A 13,701-nucleotide genomic window follows, 5' to 3' on the forward strand; every position below is an offset into this window, starting at 1 on the left:
ATTTTGTATCTCCAATTCACCTCACTTGCACGTCTTTGTACTGTGGGAGGAAACCGGAGCTCCCAGAGAAAATCCACACAGACACAGGGAGAACATGCAAACTCCACACAGAAAGGACCCGGACCTCTCCACTTGGGAATCGAATCCAGGACATTCTTGCTGTGAAATAACGGTGCTACCATCAAGCCATTATGCTGCCATGATCAATCATCCAAACAGAAATGTAATTAATGCATTACTGCTAGTAATAACAGCAAACCATATTAATGCAAATGAACTACCTACCTAAATAATTAAGATGTTTAAGAGATGCAGGAAGCAGAAAATATGAGCTGCTTAATACGGTGCATGGTCAGGGCTGCAGTATGAAGGTGCGAGTAAACAAACTGTCAATAAAATGATCAAAATCAAATCATTAAAGAATAAGAACTATTAGGCGCTCAGGTGGCGCAGCGGTAAAACACGCTAGCACACCAGAGCTGACATTTCGAACTCGTCTGTTAGAATCTCAGCTCTGCCGTCTTGCACGCTGGGCGCCTACACAAACAACGATTGGCTTGTTGTTCAAGGCGGGTGCCAGACGGGACCTCATAACTGATGCAATTACGACCTCTGCTGGCTGATTGATGCCGCCTGCACAGAGTCGAAGGAAAATGCATTGATCAGGGTGTGGCTCTCCATACACAAAGCTGATCTTCATATGAACTCGCATTGTGCAGGTGAAAAGATGCAGTCAACAATAGTCACCACTCTCCTCAACCAGGGTGGAGATCAGCATCAGTATAAAGGAAGCGTAATGCAATCGGGTAATTGGATACGACTAGATTGGGAGGAAAATTGGGATAAATAATAAAAAAAGAACAAGAACTATTTTACAGACTGCTTACAATAAGTCCACAAGAAAAATATCTAAAAACTCACTGTATCTGTCACGTGGTGGTGAGTGGCTCGCAATGAATGCACCAGCTTTGATATTAAAGGCGATAGAATTTAACCACAGGATCCCTGACCAAGGTTAATCAATACTGAGGCTAAAGAGCCACAAAATAATAGAGGGAAATAACAGCTGGATTAACGAACTATGTACAAAAACTCTAGATAAACACAGAACACGAACAAACCATGAGTCACAAACGGAAGCAATATTAGAGAACAGTACAGACAGGTAAACGCACATTACAGGAGCAGTAGGACGGTGATTGTCAAGAAAAAACAGAAAAAATGACAGAAGTCAAATCAGTGATCTTAGTAACCCTGTAACCCAGGAAAGAGACAGATGAACTAGAAAAGAAATACAGGGTAATTGCCACGAAACTGTGAAATACAGGCACTAGTGCCAGCTACTTAATCCACCAGTGTGTAATGACCCAAACTCTCAAAACAGAGCAAAGGAAGAGAGACTCAGCACACCAGCAGCTGCCATTAAACAATACAAAAAGACTGCCGCACCATCAGTGAACACAATTCATGTCCAGGATGACAGCCACACGCAGGAAACGCTGCCACATAACACACAATAAGACAACAATGCACAATAAAGGTACCACTCCAACGACTGAATTCCAGGAAACCAGATAAAAAGGACATTGGCAAAAGGACTGGCGGGAGAAGCCAGGCGGGCCGTCCAGTCCAACCGTCAGCCCGGCAGAGCAGTCTAACAAACCAACAAAGACACAAGGACAAGAACCCAGCGCCGAACCGCATTTAAATGCTGCTTATATAGAGCCACATCCAGCTGAAACGAATTATAATAAGTTAAGACACAGAGTGCTATAGCAGTGCTGTCTAAATAGAAGGTACTCTGCACCTCCATGCCCCCCGCCGACCAACATGTGCTGTAATGAGTTTTTTTTAATTACATATAATATTGAAAATATTGGATGGTTGGGTGGTGTAGCAGTGTATTACTCTTCCTTGCCATCACTAATACCCCTCTTCCACCGACGTGGATGCGGCTCCGTTCCGGTTCGCAAACTTGATTTTGAAGCGGTTCTGCGTGTTTCCACCGAAAAAAAATAGGTTCCAGACAGCGAACTAGCGTCTAATCTGGCACCACAGAATACTCGGTTTTTTCATCTGTGGGCATGTCACAGTGTAGAGGTTTGGGTGCTGCTAAACCTCTTTGGTGCTAAACTTTCATCTTTTAAAGTTCACCTGATTACATTTTGATCCATTTTTCCGCTGATATAAGAGATGAACTGTGTGATATGATGTGGTAAAAGTGACCCGGACAGTATAAACGCTTAACGTGAAAAATAAAGCTTAACGTGGTTAGTTGTACTAAAACAATTAACAATGAATTTTGTTAGTACAGAGCACTTATAACCAGTACAGAGCTCTTATAGCCAGTAATAACAGAGAGAAGTTTAGTGTTTCTGTGTCGTACTTTTAGTACATTCAGCCACATTACGCTTTATTACCACCACACATGAAGTAAATCCAGTTAAACACAGACACATGTGGAGCTTTTAGACTGGATTTGATGGTTATTTCACACAGATGTTTGTTCGTGTCGTGGAACTTCAGTGATGTTTTATCGCTCAAGCTGAGCACTGAGCAAATTGGCTATTTGTGCCGAGGGTCGCGGTGAGAGCGAAGCGCAAAACGCTTCTCATGTGAATGCACTAAAGAAAACAACAACTGCGACAAACACGTCTACGTTTTCTTATCACCAATAGCTGAGCGATGCTTTTTGCATAAAAACGAACATCTATAACAACAGCACAAATGCTCGCAGATAATCTACACGCTCCGCCATCACGTCACTACTCTTTACTTTTTTTATATATATTTTTTTTATTTATTCATTTTCTCCCATTTTTCTCCCTTTTAGCTCGTCCAATTGCCCGATTGCGTCATGCTTCCTCTCCACCAATGCCGATCCCTGCTCTGATTGAGGAGAATGAAGCTAACCCACGCGCCCTCTGACACGTGGGCAGCATGCCGTATGCATCTTATCACCTACACTTTGACGAGTGCAGCTCAGCGTTGTGTACGGAGAGACACACCCTGAGAGCACTCTTTTCCCATCTCTGTGCAGGCGCCACCAATCAGCCAGCAGAGGTCGGAATTGCACCAGTCATGAGAGAGAGACCCCATCCGGCTTAGTCCCGCCCATATCTGAACAACAGGCCAATCGTTGTTCATGTGGCCGCTCAGCCGGCAGGCAGAGCTGAGATTCGATACGATGTATTCGAGATCCCAGCTCTGGTTCCAGCGTGCGTTTTCACCGCTGCGCCACCTGAGCGGCCCACACATGAAGTTAATCCAGCTAAACACAGATACATGTGGAGCTTTTAGACTGGATTTGATGGTTGTTTCACACAGATGGATGTTCGTGTCGTGGAACTTCAGTGATGTTTTATCGCTCAAGCCGAGCGCTGAGCAAATCGGCTATTTGCGCCGAGGGTCGCGGTGAGAGCAAAGCGCAAAACGCTTCTCATGTTAATAAACTAAAAAAAACAACAACTGCGACAAACACGTCTACGTCTTCTTATCACCAATAGCTGAGCGATGCTTTTTGCATGAAAACGAACATCTGTAACAACAGCACAAATGCTCGCAGATAACCTACACGCTCCGCCATCACATCACTACTCTTTACTTTCTTTACGTAACACCCACCGTTGATGACGCAGACTTGGTTCCCAAAAACTGGTGGAAACGTGGGTCTGTTCTCTACAAAACACCAAGGTTAGAAGAAACCTGAACAGAACCGGTTCAAGAACCAGGGTTCTTTGGGTGGAAAAGCTCTATAAGATCCAGTTTCAAATTCCAGCAGTGCTATCGACTGGTCAGGCGTCTACACAGGCATGATTGGTTGAGTCTGCGATGGTGTTGCCACCATCCTGCCTTGCACTTAAAGTTTCCCGGTGAAGCCAGAACCACTGTAACCCTGACCAGGATAAAGCAGTTAATCTAAATGAAATTTTTATTTGTCGTCTTTAAAAAAATGTGTGTCTGTGTAAACACAATTTTACAGTGGTTTACGCCTCGTTGTTTCTGGGTAGCACTGAACCCACTGGGACCTTGACCAAGAACACACAGTTTGTAAAAATAAACAAATGGATGTCTCTCTTCTAACTTGACTCTAATGCTGAGACTAGATGCTGTAATGCACGTAAATGGAACCGTGTATCAGAGAACAGTTCATTCAGCGTGTGCAATCAAAACAACAGCGTTGTGATCGATGAAAATCAATATGGGCACAGATTGTTTTACTGGCTCGTTTGTGCCCATCAGGTTTGTCCAGAAGAAACAACAAACAACCCAAACACAATGAGAACAGGAAATACCAGAGCAGGAAACACACAGGAAAAGAGCCGGAAGAAACACAATGACAGCAAACACAGCATTGTCCATTAGTTTCATTACACGTACTCCTAATAGTCAAATAGACCAGTAACTAACACTATACATACACTATACCGCCAAAAATATGTGGACACGGATTATTAATGAGTTCAGGTGTTTCAGCCACACTTGTTGCCAGAGCGCAAATTATACAGTGACAATGGGGGGTCAACTTAAAACCAAATAAAACCAGTATAATTGGTAGGTAGGTCAGGACAGCTGCAGCAGCTGGGAGCCGTTCAGCATCACTCACTGTCCATGAGGAGTTAGGAATGTTTGCTGCATTGCTTTTCATTACCCTGGTTGACTTCCAAAAACAGTCAGATGATTACATTACAAAACATGGCCTTGCAGTGGATGGGTGTCTTGTCCAGGCTGTAGTGTTCTGAAAACCTCGTGATCTCTCTACACAGACACATTTTACATCATCCTACTCTCCCGAGAAGAGGGCATGTCTAAATTCCTAAATTCCTTAAAATGCTCCTACTGAGGTGCCTTAATTCTAAGCGATAATCTGCCTGAATATCAAGGGAGCGTCCGATGCTTCCTAAACGGTGAAGGCAATCCCAGCATTCAGTGCGGCACAACTTTTCTCACAAAAAACTACAAATATGGCGGACAAAAGCGGAGAAACGAGCGTTCATTTCTAATTTAATTTTTAATTTGTATAAAAGTGTGCAATCGTCATTCATTTGCAGTTCAGACTAGTCAGTGACAGTTTAACCATTTTTGGTACGTGGAGGGAGACTTTAGCTGGTATGCTGGCAGGTTGTGCCGCCTCAGCCCATTGGTTTGAATGTGCTAACTGTGTTAGCTTAGTAAGCTACAACTGGGGTGACGTAATCGTCGTAATCTCTGTATAAGTAGTGCGTCTAAATAATCTGCATTATGAGTTTGATGTCTTATTAGAATCCTCTCTACTGAGGCAGCTGATCAGGTAGACAGTCGGCAGGTAGGCAGCTCTCTAGGTTTTCAGACAGACCCTAAGTTCAGTGTTTCTGAGGGTAGAGCAGTTTTATTCAGTAACAGTTTGTAGGTGAACTGGGATTGCTGGTTTTAGTTTTGTAGTGTAGATCCAAATCGAGGAGCAAAGTTATGTTCATACTGTGATCTTTTGGCTGCTCATTTGGTCGTCAAAGCAAATCATTTGTCCTCTCCTGAACATCCTCCTCCGTCACCCCAACCACCTTTGTGTTCTCTTTCACCACATCTGTAAACTTCCTCTTCTCTCACATTTATTCTGTGATGCCATTTCCTAAAACTCTCAACTTCACTGGCACGCTGCTGTCACCGTGACACCGTGTACATAGGCTCAGTTTCAAATGGTCACTTTCATCGATCACTTTGCCGCTCCTTTCTAGCGTCCACTCAGCAAGCTGCTGTTCTAAGTAAGGCCCTACCTAAATAATTGCCGTGACACGAGCCTTTTCCCACGCAATATGCAATTTGCTGTAAAATTCTAACTTTAATAGGGATGTAACGATACACTCTACCCACGATGCGATACGATTCACGATACTGGGTTCACGATACGATTTCCCCCTGATTTTTTTAAACTAAATAAAATTGAAGACAAATTATGACGTTTCCTTTTATTACTTCTATTTAAAATAAAATACTGTATTTGTGCTTATATTTAATTCATCTAAATAATGAATGTCCTTTTATTTATTAGATAGGTGCAAACTATGCAAAATAAATGCTACACATTTCCCTTATTCTGTAATAAAATATATAGCGCCAGCGCCCTCTGCTGTTTAAAGTGAATATCGATTCATCTTAAATGATTAACTGATACAAATCGCGGCACATGGGCACCGATTTTTAACTGTCTTCCGGTGCATCGTTACATCCCTAAACTTTAATGTTTGTGTTTAGCAATTTAACATTTTTCATTCATGTAGCGTTTAAGTGCCTCACGTTTACTGGTTAATTTGCTGGTTAATGACGTGTCCTAGCAATCCTACGGCAATTCAGTTAGTGATGGGTTAGTCAAAATGTCCAAGATGTGGAAGTGTAAAGCAACTAAAAACACGACTCGGGTAACTGAGTTTGGAAAACTCCCAACCAACTCTGTGGATGCGGGGGAGGGGGTGGGGGGGGTGTCAAAGCACGGACGAGAATTTTCGTCTTTGAGACAGAACATGAAGCCTCGCATTGTCACCGTATGTTCTAGATAAATAAATAGATAGATTTATAGATCCATTTATTTTATAATTCAATTTATGAGTGTAACTTAATGACCGTTGTGAAATGTGGCTCTTTTCTTTAGGTCCATGAAATTAAGCACATTTTCCCGTGAATTTAGTAGGGCCCTACTTATAATACACAGTACGCTTGTCAAAAGAAAAAGACAGAATGTACATTCACGGTCAGTGTACCTTTGGTCATTTGTTTTTCACTTCAAATCCCAAAGTTGAAAAACAAGAAAAAAGGGCGTTATTCATTTTAATATCAAAAATCAAATAACGAACAAGCAGAAATTGAAAAACGAGTCGTATCTTAATTTTCCGAAATCAACATTTTTCATCAGTTCAACCGGAAATAAACACACAAGCACAAGTGTTGAAACAGTAATAATAACGTGACGACGCGTCCCCTGTTGTTCTGATTTTTGTGTTTGTATATTTGACGTGCATATATTTGCTCTATCTGCAAAAAAACAAACAAACTAACATTATGGGGAACTGTACTGGACGTTGTACACCGCCGTGGTCAAGTTAGTTTTATACTGGATGATCGCCTGACGTCCGAGACGTCATTTATTTATTTATCTTGTATTATAATATTTCTTTGTTCTCTGCCAATAAACATTCAAAAATGAATAAAATTGAACAAACTAACTTTGCAGTAAACAAGAAGCAAACAACATGTTCATCTGCGATAATAAACTAAGGGAGCGTCTAAAAAGTGCATGAAGCAGAATTCTGATTAACATGCATTAAATGTTGTAATAGTTACAAAGTGACGTGTGTGATTAGTTATGCCTTGACTTTCCCTCTGGGATTAATAAAGTGATCTATCTATTACAGAATTGAGTCCTATACGGTAAAAAAAATAATCTGAATGTAAATATTGTGATGACGGTGAGACGTTGGAAAACAGCATTCTTTTTCTTAGAATAGCCCTTTTATTTAGGAAAAATAGTTCTTTTGTGAATTACAAGGGCAGGAAAAAGTACGGCAGACAGTACCTGTTTTAAACTGAAGCAAATAATATACACTTCAGCGCATGCACGCGTGCTTGTGTGTTTATTTCCGATTGAACTGATAAAAAATGTTGATTTTGGAAAATTAAAATACGATCGGTTTTTCAATTTCTGCTTGTTTGTTATTTGATTTTTGATCTTAAAACGAAAAACGTTTTTCAATATTGTTTTTTTTAAATGAAAAACGACCTGTTTTCTTGTTTTTTAACTTTGGGATTTGAAGTGAAAAACGAATGACCAAAGGTACACTGACCGTTCACATTCTTACACTCCACACTCAAATATACACTCATACCCTGCCTTCAGAAGGGGAAAGAAAATATCCCGTCAGGTCTGTTTGTTTGCCAGAAACAATGTCACAAAGTCAAACTCATTTGCAGACAGTGTGTGTAGCGTGAGTCACATGCTGAAAGAAAGGAAGGAAAGAAGTGAGTGGTTCAGATTGTGGAAGGAAACTGGGGACTGATTCAGAATAAGTCAAACTTTTAATAAACAGAAGAGCTCAAGTGGAAAGAATACAGTTTCCTCTTACCGCACGAGTACTCATGTTCATGGTTTGTTTTGGAAGTCCAAGCAGTTGCGAAGTGGGTGAGTAGCAAAAAAGTGCCTGGATTATTGCATTTCCCTTTTTCATCCCAAACTCAGTCTTCAAATCTAAACACTCTGCCCACATCACTCCCATCCTTCACCAGCTGCACTGGCTTCCAATAGCCGCCCATATCATTTACATTTACGGCATTTAGCAGACGCATTTAGCAGACGCCTTTATCCAAAGCGACTTACATTACAGTTATAGTATACAGTCTGAGCAATTCAGGGTTAAGGGCCCAACAGCAGCAACCTGGCAGTGGTGAGGCTTGATCCGGTGACCTTCTGATTACTAGTCCAGTACCTTAACCACTAGGCTACAGCTTGCCTATCAAGTACAAAATAATTCTTACCTTAGCGAAGTCCTTCACCTTAAAGGCCTCAGCATACTTCATGCAGAGACGACGTTCGCCTGGCTTCAGCGACCAACGTGGCGTAATTGCAGAGAAAGCGAACAACCACGGAAGTCACTCAGAGGCTTTGCTTGCCTTGTCGCACACATGGAAGCTGGGCTAACTACGCGCACGACGATACTCCACAACAACGCCTGTGATTGGTCGGTAAAAAAAGAGGCGTGCCATGAAAACAAACATGGACGATTTTGAGAAGCGTGTCTCAGAGCAAGAACAGTTCTTCCTCTGCTTCTTCTTGTAGCAATTTTTTAATACTCTTCCAATACTTCGCACCTCGCCATAACTGTGATCATGGTTTTTTGGTAGTCATGGAACTTAACATCATAAATGTCACAGCGTCACCTGCAGCTGTGGAGCAGACGCGACAGGCAAAACGAAACCACTGAAAATATGCCAACTTGTAAGCTCGCAAAGGCACGTTCAGTTTTGTGCAGCGCTCGCGAACTTAGTTTTGCAGTAAGTATGCGGAGGCCTTTACCGTCCCAACTGTGCTCTTGGATCCTCTAGCACAGGCCTTCTAGCTGTTCCCCGTTTTACACCTGTGTCGGTTGGTGGCAGGTCTTTTAGTTCCTCAGCCCCCAACTTTGGAACTCCCTTCCACAATCGCTTGGTGACTGTTCCTCCATCTGTTTCATGTTATATGTTCTGTCCTTTAATATTTACATAGTAAAGTGTACTTGAGTATGTGAAAGGCGCTATATAAATGTAACTTATTATTATTATTAAAAGTTACCAATACCTTAAACTGACGTGTAAAATCAATCATCTAAGTACGGTGGATTCAGAAAGTCTTCAGACAACTTGACATGAAAACATTTCAGAAAATTAATGAACAATCAAAAACTGAAATATTTTTATGTAAAACATTATTCAGACCTCACTCACACTCACACACAAACACACACAAACACACACACACACACACACACACACACATTCTGGTCAGGTGGATCCTGTTTGCTTTAATTATCCTTGAGAGCATCCAGAACGTCCACCTGTTGCAATTCGAATTGATCGGACACAGTTTGGAAAGGCACAGCTGGGTCCATAAAGGCCCACAGTTTACACCGCATTGTCAGGACAAAAAAACAGGCCATAAAGTCCAAGAACATCAGGACAAGGATGTATAAACCTTTCCCAAAAAAGTTGGGATGTTTTGTGAATTGCAGTAAAAAGAAGAATCTGTGATTTGTTAATCCTCTTGAATCTTTATTTAACTGATACAGTGGGGCCAAAAAGTATTTAGTCAGCCACTGATTGTGCAGGTTCTCCTACTTAGAAAGATGAGAGAGGTCTGTAATTTTCATCATAGCTACACTTCAACTATGAGAGACAAAATGAGGAAAAAAAATCCAGGAAATCACATTGTAGGATTTTTAAAGAATTTATTTGTAAATTATGGTGGAAAATAAGTATTTGGTCAATAACAAAAGTTCAACTCAATACTTTGTAACATAACCTTTGTTGGCAATGACAGAGGTCAAACGTTTCCTGTAAGTCTTCACCAGGTTTGCACACACTGTAGCTGGTATTTTGGCCCATTCCTCCATGCAGATCTCCTCTAGAGCAGTGATGTTTTGGGGCTGTCGCTGGGCAACACGGACTCCACAAATTTTCTATGGGGTTGAGGTCTGGAGACTGGCTAGGCCACTCCAGGACCTTGAAATGCTTTTTATGGAGCCACTCCTTCGTTGCCCGAGCGGTGTGTTTGGGATCATTGTCATGCTGGAAGACCCAGCCACGTTCCATCTTCAATGCTCTCACTGATGGAAAGAGGTTTTGGCTTAAAATCTCACGATACACGATACATCCCCAATCATTCTTCCCTTAACACGGATCAGTCGTCCTGTCCCCTTTGCAGAAAAACAGCCCCAAAGCATGATGTTTCCACCCCCATGCTTCACAGTAGGTATGGTGTTCTTGGGTTCTTCTTCTTCCTCCAAACACGACGAGTTGAGTTTTTACCAAAAAGTTCCATTTTGGTTTCATCTGACCACATGATATTCTCCCAATCCTCTTCTGGATAATCCATATGCTCTCTGGCAAACTTCAGACGGGCCTGGACATGTACTGGCTTAAGCAGGGGGACACGCCTGGCACTGCAGGATTTGAGTCCCTCTCGGTGTAGTGTGTTACTGATGGTAGCCTTTGTTACTTTGGTCCCAGCTCTCTGCAGGTCATTCATCAGGTCCCTCCGTGTAGTTCTGGGATTTTTGCTCACCGTTCTCATGATCATTTTGACCCCACGGGATGAGATCTTGCGTGAGGCCCCAGATCGAGGAAGATTATCAATGGTCTTGTATGTCTTCCATTTTCTTACAATTGCTCCCACAGTTGATTTATTCACACCAACCTGCTTGCCTATTGTAGATTCACTCTTCCCAGCCTGGTGCAGGTCTACAATTTTCTTCCTGGTGTCCTTCGACAGCTCTTTGGTCTTGGCCATGGTTGAGTTTGGAGTCTGACTGTTTGAGGCTGTGGACAGGTGTCTTTTATACAGATAACGAGGTCAAACAGGTGCCATTAATACAGGTAACGAGTGGAGGACAGAAGAGCTTCTTAAAGAAGAAGTTACAGGTCTGTGAGAGCCAGAAATCTTGCTTGTTTGTTATTGACCAAATACTTATTTTCCACCATAATTTACAAATAAATTCTTTAAAAATCCTACAATGTGATTTCCTGGATTTTTTTTTCTCATTTTGTCTCTCATAGTTGAAGTGTACCTATGATGAAAATTACAGACCTCTCTCATCTTTCTAAGTAGGAGAACTTGCACAATCAGTGGCTGACTAAATACTTTTTGACCCCACTGTAACTGATTTATTGTATTTAATTAACTCCAATACTATATTACTCGCATCTTTGCACAATATTGCATTTGTGCACCTTACTCTTTAATATCTGCTGCTGTATAAACCCTGTGTTGATAACTGTATATCAGAATATGTTTTTTTTTACCTCGGGCTGCACAGTGGCTAAGTGGGTAGCACTGTCGCCTCACAGCAAGAAGGTCCTGGGTTTGATTCCCAGGTGGGGCGGTCCGGGTCCTTTCTGTGTGGAGTTTGCATGTTCTTCCCATGTCTGCTTGGGTTTACTCTGGGTGCTCGGGTTTCCTCCCACAGTCCAAAAACATGCAAGTGAGGTGAATTGGAGACATTAAATTGTTCAAGATCGATATAACCTTGTGAACTGATGAATCTTGTGTAATGAGTAACTACCGTTTATGTCATAAATGTGACCAAAGTGTAAAACATGACATTAAAATCCTAATAAACAAACAAACAAACAAACCTCACTTATCATTTACTCGGTAACAAGTACTGAACATCACTACTCTTGTCTTTGGTCCCCCTCAGTTTCTTTAGATTAGAAATGTCTTCTGTATTTATTGACAATTGAATTGTTTTTTATCTGCACTGTGTATATTGTTTTGTTTTGCACTTGTGTTCTGTGTTGCACCCTGGTCCTGGTGGAATGTTGATTTGTTTCAGTATGTACTTGTGTATAGCTGAAATGACAATAAAGCCTCTCTTGAACATTCAAAAAAGTTTGGACAGAGGTGATACGACCTTTGCAAGAGGGTAGAGATGCATGAGTACCGATACTGGTATCAGGTATTTGCCCGATACCGCGCTCATTAACTTGTACTCGTACTCGCAAACGAGGCTCCGATACTAAACATCCGATACCGTGTGCCTAGTGCGGTAATTCACACTACACGATTTTTGCCCTGATTTTCGCTCGGCGACTGGTCGGCGCTAGATTTGCCGGCTCGGGAGCAACTCGGCGTTCGCTCGGCAACTGGAGCGAGTTTTCTAGCATGTCAGATATCTGATCCAATATGTATTGGTATCGGTATCGGTATCGGCAAGTACAAAATAGAGGACAAGTAAATCCCTTTTATGAAATAGGAAGCCATCTATGACCATACTGAACCAGTTATTCCAAGGTTGTAGAGGAGAGGAGGATGCTGGATCAAAGGCTGAAAGATAAAGATCGATGAATGAGGATCAGGACTGATGAGCTGCTTTGTTTGCCTGAAGCTTTTTATTAAAAGCCACAAGGGGTTTTTTTTAAGAGTGTGCTGCCTTGAAGCCAGACTGATTTATTCTGGAATTTTAGGAATTTTTGACAGAAAGGAGAGTTTGAAGTCTTTTTATAAAGGACGCTAAATGGCTTATCAGTGGCTAATAAGAGTAAGAAAGCATGTCCTTACTGGGTGACCAGTACTTTAACCTGTATGCAGGGCTGGACATAATGTCGTGCTGGCACTCCTGAGACCAGGTTACACACAAACAGGATGTTTCTCTGTTCTGTGGATCTTGAGGGAACGTGATTGGTGTTCTTCCATCATGATGACTCCAGCTGGAGCTCTGGGGACTGAGAGACTCTAATCAGCTGAGACAGAGAGACGAGGTTATACAGTGACGCAGACTCTCTCAGGCTCGCCGTCTCTCTGACACAGACACCGCGGGTGTATCATTGTTGATTTTTGTTTTCACTGTCTCCAGGGTTTTCATCACTCCCAATAAAACATCAGAGCTGTTTCAATAAAAGTACAGTGGAGAGAAATGGTGGGGCAGAGTTTTAATACACTAGTTTACCACTGTGGAGAGCATCCTACAGACTAAATTAGCCATGTCTGAGGGAGGAGTGGTGGGATAGGGTTTCTCCTCTCGGCGTCTGTGTAATGCGATACCTAAGTCAAACCCGCACAAGTGAGAGCTTTAAAATTGGCATAGCGTGGCTTTCTGTAGTTGATACAGCGCTATATGGGAACCCACTGCTTGTTGGCCAGTATGGTGGTGGTGCAAGGAACAGGAGAATTAAATAAGGCAGTTCGAATGTGAACTACTTTGTTTCTGATCTGTTTTTTTCTGTCCACATGTCCGCTGTCTCCCTCTTCCACCCAGAAGGATCTTCCTCTGCCCCGTAAAAACAGCAGGTAAGTGACCCACCTTCTCATCAGTATCAGCCGTGTACTTCATAGTGCAGTCAATAACAGTACAGGCCAAAAAATAAATGCACAGTTTTAATGCACATCTGTCTAATCAGTCAACCAAAACATGATAAAACCACAATCATCATAATTACTGGACATTAAAAAGATGGAATTTCTTTTTTAGCTTTTTGGTAACA

General features: G+C 41.9%; 1 protein-coding gene across 2 annotated transcripts in view; it reads left to right on the top strand.

Annotated features, from left to right (window-relative positions):
* The window catches only part of mast1b (microtubule associated serine/threonine kinase 1b), an 86,575-nt gene that overhangs the window by 15,695 nt on the left and 57,179 nt on the right, over positions 1-13,701 (top strand). The window contains exon 2 of one of the 2 annotated variants that reach the window (XM_063016388.1): positions 13,476-13,507. In XM_063016388.1, the coding sequence (XP_062872458.1) occupies positions 13,476-13,507 (32 nt within the window). The remainder of the gene's footprint in view (positions 1-13,475; positions 13,508-13,701) is intronic. The other variant, XM_063016397.1, reaches the window with a different exon arrangement.

The sequence above is a fragment of the Trichomycterus rosablanca genome, chromosome 2 (genome assembly GCF_030014385.1).
Source record: "Trichomycterus rosablanca isolate fTriRos1 chromosome 2, fTriRos1.hap1, whole genome shotgun sequence".
Lineage (NCBI taxonomy): Eukaryota > Metazoa > Chordata > Actinopteri > Siluriformes > Trichomycteridae > Trichomycterus > Trichomycterus rosablanca.